The 12,242-nt window shown below is 33.5% G+C and overlaps 1 protein-coding gene across 1 annotated transcript; it reads right to left on the bottom strand.

Moving 5' to 3' along the window:
• Nucleotides 1–6,199: 6,199 nt before the first annotated feature.
• LOC132302636 (uncharacterized) lies at nucleotides 6,200–11,875 on the bottom strand. Its single transcript, XM_059799547.1, has 6 exons — nucleotides 11,390–11,875; nucleotides 8,961–9,046; nucleotides 8,711–8,833; nucleotides 7,712–8,560; nucleotides 7,312–7,528; nucleotides 6,200–7,166 (listed from the first exon to the last, which is right to left on the bottom strand). The coding sequence occupies exons 1-6, from the start codon at nucleotides 11,670–11,672 to the stop codon at nucleotides 6,595–6,597; spliced, it is 2,130 nt and encodes a 709-aa protein (XP_059655530.1). The 5' UTR covers nucleotides 11,673–11,875; the 3' UTR covers nucleotides 6,200–6,594.
• Between the last annotated feature and the right edge of the window lie 367 nt (nucleotides 11,876–12,242).

Here is a 12,242-nt window from a genome sequence, read left to right as displayed (position 1 = left end):
TATAGCACTTCTCAACACAAATGCTTCTGCACCTTCCACTAACTTATAAAAATTATTTGTTATATGCAGCATCCACATTTTAATTTATTTATTTTTCATTAGAACACGTGTATCGGCCTCATGATACACGCGTCATTTAAGTCAGAAGTGCGATTCGAAAATGAGACTTTAAAAACTTATCTCTCATATTCATGTCAAAGCGGTTATACCTTTGGGGACCAACATCCACATTTATCCTTGTTACATGTGACATGAAAAATATATTTCAAACGTATATACATTATGATGCACTTAATTGACATGTTGCCTCGCCGTGTGAACCTTGGAATATAAAGACGTGGAAAGAAGGTAACGGAGCCATACCACCCAAGAAGTTGAGTCGATATTCCTATCGGGTTCTTGTTTCTTGTAAAGGTGCCCTTAAAAAACACATCTGCCTCTGCATTTGTTCACTTGGTGTGATAACAGGGGCAACTCAATATAATTTGATACCTTAGGCGAAAAATATAAAAGTGGTATTTTAATATCTAATATATATATATAATCAATCACATTAATATTTCTTGTCACATAATTGATCTTAGAGTTATACAACTCATACTTAATGAAAAATGAAGAAAAATATGTCAAAAATAAGAAGGGGAAAAAAAAAAAAAAAAAAAACAAAAACAAAAACAAAGAAGATAAAAGTTAAAATAGGAATATAGAAAGTTTTACAAATTATGCAGAAAAAAGAAACGCGAACGAGGAACTGTGAGTGAGAGAGAGAGAGAGAGAGAGAAAAAAAAAAAAAAAAAAAAAAGGGAGTTAAGATAAAGATAGAAATCTTTTGGGCCTATTAAATCTCTATTAGTTATGGTCTAATAATCGGCACAAATAAAAATTGTAAGAAGGTTATATTATAAGGAAATAAAAAATTTGGACATTTGGGGCCTTTAGAGCACTCCATCAGCGCTCTTTTTGGCGAAAATGGCCCAATTTTTTAAGATGCAATGCTCCAATGGAATATAGGAAAAGTTACCCCCAAGTTTAGGCTCTTGATGGAGGTCGCCAAGATTGGGTTGGCGATTGGGCTCACTTTTTGTGGGCCCATTTTTGTTTTCTTGTATTTTTTAAATTCAAGCCAGAACACTGTACCAACCCAGAACACTATTCCTAAGGACATGTTTGGCTGAAATAAAAGCTAAAATTCAGATTTTTTTCTTACTTAGGTTTCTTTTTTTTTTTTCCTCAAAATAATTGAACCAAAGAGCCCTTAAGGCACTTTTTTGGCTGACACAAATAGTGCCTTAAAGGCTTTTTTGGGCTAAAAAAAGTTTTAAAAAATTGAAAAAAAGTGATTTTTTTTTCGTTTTCAAAATTTTCAATGTTCCTATTGGCATTATAGCCATTTTAGGTATTGTTTGACTAACTCAAACAGTGCCTTAACGGTTATATTAAAAAATAAATTTTATTTTAAATTTAAAAAATATTAAAATATTAATATTTTTGGAGAGTGAAAATGCACCATTAGAGTACATGTGATGGCTAAAATTTGGAGATTCTAAAATGCTGACGTGTTTATGGAAAATGCTTATATGGCTATTCAAAGTTGCTGATGTGGCAAATTTGGAGAGCCTAATTTTAGAGAGTCTATTGTAGATGCTCTTAGAGCATCTCCAATGGGCTCTCCGAATTTGCCACATCAACATATTTCAATAACCACGTCACCATTTCTCATAGTCACGTCAGCATTTTAAAGTCTCCAAATTTTAGTTATCGGATATACTCCAGTGGTACATTTTTGCTCTCCAAAAATATTAATATTTTAATATTTTAAAATTTTTAATAAATTTTATTTTTTATCTTTTTTCTAATGGCTATATTTTAAAACGACTATATCATATAAGAAATTTAAACAATATAATATTTATTATTAAAAACAATATTATACGACATAAATTTAAATAATACAAATTTAATGGTTGTAGTTGTAGGTTGAAGACTAAAAAAGATGGGTTGGATATGAGTTGAATAATAATAAGGGTTGATATATTTATTGAGGAAAAATGAAAGGTTTTTTTTAAAATAAATCAATATATATATAATTATTGTTAAAAAAAAATTCAAAAAATAGGTTTTTGTGTCAATATAACCATTAAGACACAGTTTGGGTTAACCAAATAGTGCCTAAAACTGTTATATGTTAAAAGGAATATTTTAAAAAGTAAATTTTTCAAAAAAAAGAAAAAAGAGGCATTTTTCTCTATTTTTTTTTAACTTTTAATAATATTTATTATTAAAAACAATATTATACGACATAAATTTAAATAATACAAATTTAATGGTTGTAGTTGTAGGTTGAAGACTAAAAAAGATGGGTTGGATATGAGTTGAATAATAATAAGGGTTGATATATTTATTGAGGAAAAATGAAAGGTTTTTTTTAAAATAAATCAATATATATATAATTATTGTTAAAAAAAAATTCAAAAAATAGGTTTTTGTGTCAATATAACTATTAAGACACAGTTTGGGTTAACCAAATAGTGCCTAAAACTGTTATATGTCAAAAGGAATATTTTAAAAAGTAAATTTTTCAAAAAAAAGAAAAAAGAGGCATTTTTCTCTATTTTTTTTTAACTTTTTTTTTTTTCAAAAAAGCCTTTAAGGCACTGTCTGGCTAATGGCTCTTTGGTTCAATTATTTTGAAAAAAAAAAAAAATAGAGACCAAAACAAGCCAAAAATCTGTTTTTTTCCTTTTTCTTTTTCAAGCAAATAAAAGCCTTAGGAACAGTGTTCTGGGCTAAAACACGGTTCTGGCCCAGAATAAAAAAATTAAAACAAAACTGATGCGGGCTCTAGGTTTGCCAAGAGGGTCGTGGAAAATTTCCGTGACCCATTGGGTGGGACCCAATTTTTGGCGAGGCTATTGGAGGAGTCCAATAACGAAACTTGCCCAGAATCACCTTAAAAGGCCGGTAAGATAAAGATAGAAATCTTTTGAGCTCTATTAAATCTCTATTGGTTAAGGTCTAATAATCGATATAAATAAAAATTGTAAAGAGGTTATATTACATGGAAATAAAAAAAAATTGGAAATTTGGGACCTTTATATTGAGCACAGTTTAATTATAAGAAGAAAATAACATTTTTAAGAAAGTTATAATATAAACAAATAAAAAAAATTGAAAGTTAGTGATAATAGGAAGGAAATAAAAATTTTAGAAAAGATATATTATGAAAAAATAAAAATTGAGGCCTTCCGTTGGCTAAGGTCCCAGGCATACTCCCAGCGGCCTCCATGTGATAATACATTGCAAAAGTGGTTATTTATAGGGAGAGCTTACAACAAGCAATAATAAAGAGTTTGTGTGTGTGAACAACTTCTGTCTATACTGATTAGCGTTGGTCACGGAATGGATCGGATCATATTAGGTATAAATTCTAATTCAATCTGTTTTTAATGAATTAAAATTTTTTGAATTCGTTGCCAATCCATGGGATAACGATCCCACGAATTGGATCCGTGTAATGACGGATTGAAACAGATTGGATCCACGAATTGAAATTTTTCTTAAATAGTCTTATATTGTTTATTTATTAACTTTAATTTTATATTTAAATCATCATTAATTAATATATTCTTAGAGTTCATTAAATAATTATTAATTAATTAAATTAATTAATATAGAGTATATTGAAATTGTCACCCGTGGGGTATAGTAATTCGATTCAATCCAATCTGCATGCATTGGATTGAATTTGTGAATTATTTGTCCACCCGAGATGGAGTAATCCCATTTTTTTGAGATGCTCGATTTTGTTGGAGAACAATGGAAAGAGGGGATGTGACGTGTTAAACAGTAACAGTGAAGGGAGAGAGCGAGGCGGCCACGGTCTAATCTGTAAAGCTGTGTTGGCAAAGATGCTTCAAATAAAGACAGCCACACCACCCTTTCATGTTTGAATATTCAATAATGGCTAGTGGTGGCTGGTTTAGAAGACTAGCTAACAACTCTTGCACAACTTTTTAGTTCCAATTAAACCTCATGTCACATTCAAGTTGGGTGCGAATGCAATCAAACCAGACTAGCCCCCACAAGCACACATTCTCTTCAAGTTTTGAGGAGCTGGTGCTTTTCTCTGATGCTTATTACATCCTAAATGATTTTAACATGATTACCAGAGGAAAGGTTAAGCCGGAATGGAGTCTTTAGTCCTGAAGATTAAAGCACGTGGCTACAAATCATGGTTCTGGAAACTAATCCAGTTGAGCCGGAATTGGGCATGTAGCTCAGAGGATTAAAACACACCTATTTGCCTATTTATTTAAAAACTTAAATTATTAGATAGTAATATTATATACTCATTCATTTATGGAATATCAAATTTATTTTTCATTTGAATCGGATATGGCACAAATACCTTTTGTAACATTTTTTCCTATCAGAACTCACAATACCCAGCTTGTCGATACACTGAATAGTCTAATTATGATATTAAGAGCTCGCTTGGGATTGCTGTTGGAATAGGAAAAGCATTTTTATCAATAGAAGTAAAAAAGTTTGTGTCAATACAAAACACATAGTAGGTATTTTGTGACAAATTATAATAAGTATTTTTCAAAATTAAATTATTTTTTAATTTATTTGGGAACAAGATTTTTTTAGACAATTTTATTATTTATTTTACAATAATATCTTTTAATATGATGTTACCATATTTAATAATAACAACTTTATTAAGAAAGGAATGTAATTATCATTATAAAAAATAAAATGAATAAAATTGCAGAGTTAACAAAAATATTCAACCTAAGAGTTGCTAAAAATACTAAAAACATTCACCCTCTAGAATGTCCATTTAAAGAGCGCTTGTCCATTTACCCTGAATGTCCATTTAAAGAGCACTTGTCTATTTACCCCTACATACCCACCCATCCACTCATATCCGATGTGGGACAAGGACAAAGATGCCAAATCAAAAGAAAGAACCCATCCAAAACAAAAATGGAAGGACCTATCTATCCCTCTAGGTAGGGGAATCATGATCTGAAACCAGACCAAAAGTTATTGGAAAATGCAAGATGTCTAAAAACATAGGCCCTTAGACCATCTTTAATGCTAAAAGTCATTTTTACGTGCCAAATTTATATTTTGACAGGTGTTATAGTGTCAAAATGCTACATTTTATCAATTCTGTTCTAATGATGCATTTCATGCAAAATGTTATTTTTTTCCATAACCACCATTCTTTTTCAACTACCATTCCCACCATTCATATTTGTATCAGTAATATTAATATTAGGCACATTCCAAATCAAGTCATAGACATTAGAAGAAAATTAAAATTAAACCTAATAAAAAAAAAAAAAATGAGAGGGGGGGGGGGCCATGACCCATATATTTAACTATATAATTTATAGACCCATATATTTAACTATATAATTTATAGGCCATCTTTATGCTTGGGTCGGACTTCGCCCCTGCTTACCGGGGATAGTACTCGTACTAGGCTGGTCATTGTTCAAGTAAGAAAAACATTGATGCCTTCTGAAATGGCGGCTACCCACATTGTTCCAAGCAAGGTAAAGAGATATGTATCTTCTTTGCCGACAGTATGTACACTATGTACACGACCCAGGAAAAAATATAGTACTATATATTTAGGGCAAATCATTTCAGCCTCAACATCTCTACTTCCCATCACTTTCTCCTTTCTGGATGTAAAACTTAGGTGAATCTCCAAATCCAGTTCATTAGCCTTTCCATTAGGACTAAGCTTGCCTCCCTCTCTCTTTGCAACTGCTAACTTGTATGTATGGATTTTGTTTTAATTTTTTTTCTGTAATTCTATTTTTATGATCAAGGTTTGTAATTCTATTTTTTTCTCTGATCAAGGGTTGTAATCCTATTTCACCTTCTTGTTTTGCAAACTAAATCCTATTTTGATTAAGATTTTTTAAAATATATATATTGTGTGTGTGTGTGTGTGTGTGTGTAGATCTGAAACCCTATCTCTCAAATAACTACTGCAATTTCTTGTGCTATAACTGGTATCAATTTTGACAAAGTTAAAATTTTACAGACAATATAACTTTGCATTGGAGCTCCTTTTCGAGCCCCTATATTTTAGAAATAGCATGCAATATGGCATTGCATTGGAGATGCTGGCAAAGCCTAACTAGCTTCCTAGTACCACCACGAAAATCAACTATTTTTTAATAAAAACAAGGAATTTAAATTTTATTACTAGAAAGCATGTACAGTACAAAAGTTGCTCAAGAAATCCTCCACTGAAAACCTGTGTGACAAAGTGCCGCTTAGTATGGAAATAAAAGACAAAATTTGAGCTCTAAAATGTAATTCCTATTGAATTCAAAACTGCTGCCCACAATTTGCAGGACCGGTTTTGTACATATTGATACAGGGGTGAAGGACTCGATTGCTACTTTTCGACAAAACACTTCCCACATCAACAAGATTGGTTAGTCAGGGACCTTACCTAAAGCTGCATAAAGAAATGCAGAAAGAGCATGTATACATCTAAAACAACTAAGATCCACTTTGAGAATTTAGTTAAATTCTCTCATTAATGGATGCTAAAAGCGATCACCTGGACATAACCAAGCTTGTTAGAGGAGGCACAACCGAAGAACTAAATAGAGAATCCCCAACATATTTGCAATTGTCATGATCAACATTCAAAGATGTAGTAATGAAAAATCTTTCACAAGCCTGTATTTCTACGGCTTCCGGACTTCTTTTATAATCATCAGCACTATAATGCGGCAGCTTCTTAGCAGAGTTCCTGTATCGTTTTCTCTTCCCTAACGACTTCCACTTCAACTGTGCAAGCAACTCATCTTTGGAAAGATCCCGAACCACCTTAAACTCCTTCAGCTTATCCCCTACGTCGTCGGTCTGAGTTTGGCTACTTACAACTTCAGGCTTTACTGACGAGCTGTCTTTATGAACAATTCTAAACCGCTGTTTCTTTTCACAAATTGGAGCTTGGTCTGGCTTGCTATCATGGGATTCGACCATTATGTGCTTTGTACTGAGACTTTTTAGTATCAGGGTCACAAGATCCGGTCTTACCTTTATATGTTTCCACCCATTTCCCAACCATTCCTGAGAATGTCTCAAGTCACAGTGACCAAAGGTTGATTCTTGCTTTTCTCCTGTGAAGCAAAACATTCAAGATATGTCAATTTAAAATATCTACATGGAAGAAACAAAAATTGCCAAACAGAATACTTCAAACATATTTGAGATTGATAACATCTTCAAAGCAAAATAAATAAAAGGGAAAAGATCACTCCGAACCTGGGAAATAAACATGAAATCTATCTTCAGTTTCTTTCTGGACTACAATACCCTCCCACCATCCATCATGCCACCACGCATCCACAACAGCCCCAACATCTACTGCCCATGAAACTTTGCCTTTATTGGACACTGGGGTTGGCCTAACGGTTGTCCTTCCACAAATCCGGATGCCCAATCCATCAGGAAGAGCAACTTTGGATGCTGAAACCCATTCCTACAGCATTAAAAAGAGAATATATAAATAATAATACATAAATTGGAAGGACTATATATAGATGAAAAGGTAAAGTAGAATACAAAAATATAGAAGTGAACATAATAATAAGGTGACATCTTTTCCCTTCCCACCTCTAAAATAAAGATAAAAATAAGGATATGGTGCTGATGGTATTCTTACCTCTAGATTTTTAGCTTCATCGGCAGCATCCTTAATATCCTGATACTGCACCTTCACCTTATCTTTGTGCTTTTTGATAATCAAAGCCCTAAACCAACACCCCCTCATGCCACTATCCTGAGAAAGCACTTCAATTTGAGAACCTATGGTTAAATGCAGTGGAGGCTTTTGCATCATGGCCTCTTTTCCAGACACAGATGCAGCAAAGCAGTCTTCCTTCACACTGCACCCTCCATTTCCACCTTTGGAAGCAATTGAACTTCCACTAAGATTTTGTTTTCGCAGACATGCATCCACAGACTCTTGTTTGTTAGCAAGATGCAAGTAGAGGGCACTACTATCTTTTGACCGACGAAGCCTCTTCCTGGGTCTGATCCCAACAGCATCATTTAGATTTCCTTCTACCTTCAGACCACCATCAGATGGCTGAGTCTTCAAGGGAGCATCTGAATGGGCAGTAGAATCCATATATCTGATTATTTCTTGTTCCCAATAACCTTTCACTTGAGTTACATCAAAAGGCTTGATATCGTCACTGTCAAACTGCCTGTGGCATACGAATGGCTTGAACTGTGCGCGCTCAGCAACATTAAGAAACTTTTCATAATGCTGGGGACTGAGAACAGTTGTCAATCCATCTATGCATTCAATACTGAGATCTTGAAGACAAAGAGAGAAGAAAATCTCTCTGTCATTATAATTTTGAGGCAAACAAATACCAACCTCATCAATTCTGTGAAACCACCTTACCACAACCATCTTGTTGCCTCTAATATCCTCGTACATATCATCCAAGTAAGCAACAAGCCTTTTATCTTCTTCAGCCAAAACAAAAACAAAGTCATGAACCTAGAAAGAATTCAACGGGGAGAAACAAAGCAGGAAGTCAGTTAAATGACAACCATAAAAGTGAATGATGAATAAAAAGGCTAATTCATTTCGGATTGTTCAATGCAGCTTAAGAAATACAAAAGAGGGAAAGAGTGAAAAAACACTCACAGATATCTTAACACCATTTCTACGAAATGATTGATAATGCTTCCGCCTTTTCCTGCAAGTCCATGGAGATCCTACCCATAAAAATTCTGTAGTATGATGGCCAAGCTTCTTCAAATGAGGCTCCTGGAAAGAAAGAACGGAAAGAAAAAAAATAAACAATAAGAAAATGATTTCCTCAAACTCCCAGTCAAGAATAAAATAAAGTGTGTTGCAGATGAAATTTTTTAACCAATCGGTCTTTCATTCACACCTTTAGAGCTTCTACATCCAAGTCGCAAGCATCTGTTCTGTCCAAAGCACCACCAGCTAATTGTGTTGACTGATGAGGAAGTGAATCTGAATTCACAAATGTAAACTATTAATACATTATAAAAAAAAGTGTTCCTTGACAACCAAGAAAATTAACTCATATACCATGAAGGAGAAAAAGAAAAAAAAAAAGTACACACAAAGAAAATGGCAAATCAAGCAGGCAGAAGCAAAACACTACATAGCAATAGAAGATAGAGAGGTGCAAACTATAAAAGGCTGTAGCATTATAAAAACAAGAGGGTTCAAGTAAATAGTTACAGAACCAAATTAAGTACCAATGTCACCAATAGACAAAAACCTAATTAGGAAACCAAAGACAAATTGTGGATGAAAGAATATTGTAGATCTTAACCTAGAATGAGGGCACAGGAATTCCGAGGCTCTCAACCAGCTCTTGGAAATTGATATATTTCCTGCATCCCAGATCAAAGTCAACTTTCAATAACACGACCAACAGCAACCTAGAGATGGTGAGCAATCAAAGATATGGGAGAAAATGCAAAGGTAGAAATGACACAACGGGAGAGGATCTTAACAAGTTCTATTGTCCTGTGAAACTCTGTATCACAATAAGTTCCAACAGATAATGAAAGGCCAATTGAAATTTCCCCAAGAAATTGGAAAAAGATAATGACAACAAATTAATGAATTATCACAATAAGTTGTATTGTCCTGTGAAACTCTATCACAATAAGTTCCAACAGATAGTGAAAGGCCAATTGAAATTTCCCCAAGAAATTGGAAAAAGATAATGACAACAAATTATCAATTCTTGGAATATGACATAAAAACAGCAATTTTTTTTAAAATTAGTTCCACTTATATCAACAGGTAACTCAAAAAATGAACAAAACCATATTTAATTACTCTCATTGTTTGCCAAACTAAGACTCCATTTTGTTCTTAAAGTTGCATGATCCAACAAATAATAATATATATTTTTTTGATAAGTAAAAAAAAAAAATTTAAAATAAATAATAATAAATAATATACATATATGTATATAAATTGTCCAATATAATTTGAAGTAGCCTCATTAGGTAGCAATTCATTGCCTTCTCTTAGTCTTTCAAGCAAACAATATTTCAAGAAGGGCATCAAAATTTTCCCCAAAATTTTCACAAATGAAGTCTTATCAAAGATTGATAAATAAGCATTATAGAAAACTGATAAATGAAACCTGTAATTAATAAATGAAGCTGTGTAATAATTTTCACAGAAAATGCAGCAGAGGCATCATATAATGCATGGTTACAAAAAAAGAGGATCAGGCTGCATTACATTTAATAGAAAATCATCCAGAAAAATTGAGGGCAGAAAAAGTAAAATGTATGTATTTTTCTGTAAAGTCTATCTGTGTCAAATAACTCAAATAAAGCCCTGCTATAGGAACTGAAGCAAGAAGGCCCTTAAAAATAAAAAATACAAAATAATTATCTATGATCTATCCAAACACCAAGAAAAAAAATCTTTTATTCCCCAGAAACTGCTTTATGTACCAAAGCAGAGCCATCACAACAAGATTGAAACTGACACCGGGAAGAAATTGAATTCAACCTTAAAAATATAAATACAAAATCATTATCGATGATCTATCCAAACACCAAGAAAAAAAAAATCTTTTTTTCCCCAGAAAGCACCAAAAGCAGATTGAAACCAACACCGGAAATTGAATTCAATAAACAACGTGAAAACATCAATCCATCCCAAAACAACGAGGGCTAAAGGGAGCCAAAAAAAAAAAAAAAAAGAACCCACATGAAACCAATCACCCACCTTCATCGTGAATTTCATGACAACTTTGCTATAAAAAATAATAATAAAACTACGCAGATCTGGATTCAAGAGGTAGTCCTATGAGCCTCAGAAGAGGCACATATGAATATACAAAAAAATATATATACATATATATATATAAAAAAGATAAAATTAAAAGCAATAAACTCTCCGAAAATAGAAAAGAACCATAAACCCTCATTGAAGGCTTCAGGATCACAAGCACATGATGATTTCAAATCGTCAATCTATTCAATTTCACAAGAAAAATTATAGTCAATTACAAGTCCGCGGAATTTACCCATCTGCACAATTATAAGATACAAGATAAAACCTTAGTTGAGGTATGAGATATTAGAATCCAATATTAGAGATAGGTCGAGGAAAATCGATCAAAACACGCTTATTCGGTAGATATCTCACCATAGCCTCACAGATCTACCTCGACAAATGATTATGAAGAAGAGGAAAATTAACCAGGGAGGGGAAAAAACATTCATTTTGTAAATTTGAAGGAATTGATAATATAAAAGACGTAAGAAAAATCATTCCTTTAAAGGAATTGAAGATTTATAAGGTGCATGTATGTACCTGGGACGATGGAATTCAACCAATCGATAACTTCTCTCCGAGATTTCAGCTTCAAGAGAGAAGGAGAAGATGAAATCGAAAGGAGAGATCGATCCCGAATAGCGTAGTGATACGACATGTGCCTCGAACTCTTCTCTTTGCCTACTACGGCCAGATCTGAAGTCCCATCCCGGCGTCTCAGGTAATAATGAACCTCTCTCCTCCCTTTGTCGTTCGATACGAACGACTCTTCCCATCTTACGAACGCCGCCGACGACGTCGATGCCGCAGCCGATTTCTCCATCCCCGCCAGTCTCCCGCCGGAATAAAAATCTTCAGGCTGAAAAATATATATATCTATGAGCTTATAGAATCGATAAATAAACAGAAAGCTCCGTTACCCCTCTCTCTCTAGGAATAATAATTTAGGTTGAGGCTCTGCAACGTCAATTTTCTCTCTCTAACTTTCTCTCTCTATTTGGGGAACAACCGAAGAAGGATGAGTTTGAATAGCTTTTTGAAACGTAATATATTACCGGGGGAACTAGGGTTCGATAAGGCCTTGAGATCAACGGTGTGGATTGCGTCCACGGCGATAACACGGAGGAAATTCATAGGAAATTGCGGTTTTTCGTAACGTTATCATTATTTTCCGTAATTGCCCTTGGAAAGTTTTGGATTTACCAAATTTATCGTCTTTGACACACAATTTAGATTTCGCCTTTTCTGAGAAAAAACGAAGTAGGGAATGATACCCTGCCTGTCTCTAAATACTAAATATATATACTCCATATATATACATACACACACGTACGTAAATGTCTCATATATTCATATATGGCTTCCCTTTAAAAATAAAAAATTTAAATTGAAT

This window comes from Cornus florida, unplaced genomic scaffold (genome assembly GCF_030987335.1).
Source record: "Cornus florida cultivar Cherokee Brave unplaced genomic scaffold, ASM3098733v1 CherokeeBrave_3.0.0_Hap2_Chr04, whole genome shotgun sequence".
Lineage (NCBI taxonomy): Eukaryota > Viridiplantae > Streptophyta > Magnoliopsida > Cornales > Cornaceae > Cornus > Cornus florida.
This window is presented reverse-complemented; position numbering and strand designations above follow the sequence as displayed.

Bases quoted from the DNA above. Each gene is read 5' to 3' on its own strand.
- LOC132302636 (XM_059799547.1), bottom strand. From the start codon at position 11,672: ATGGAGAAATCGGCTGCGGCATCGACGTCGTCGGCGGCGTTCGTAAGA. The intron at 8,834-8,960 runs GTGTGAATGAAA...CTTTCTTTCCAG, and splicing joins TGGATGTAGAAGCTCTAAAG to GAGCCTCATTTGAAGAAGCT. The intron at 7,167-7,311 runs GTTCGGAGTGAT...TTTGCTTCACAG, and splicing joins ATTTCATGTTTATTTCCCAG to GAGAAAAGCAAGAATCAACC.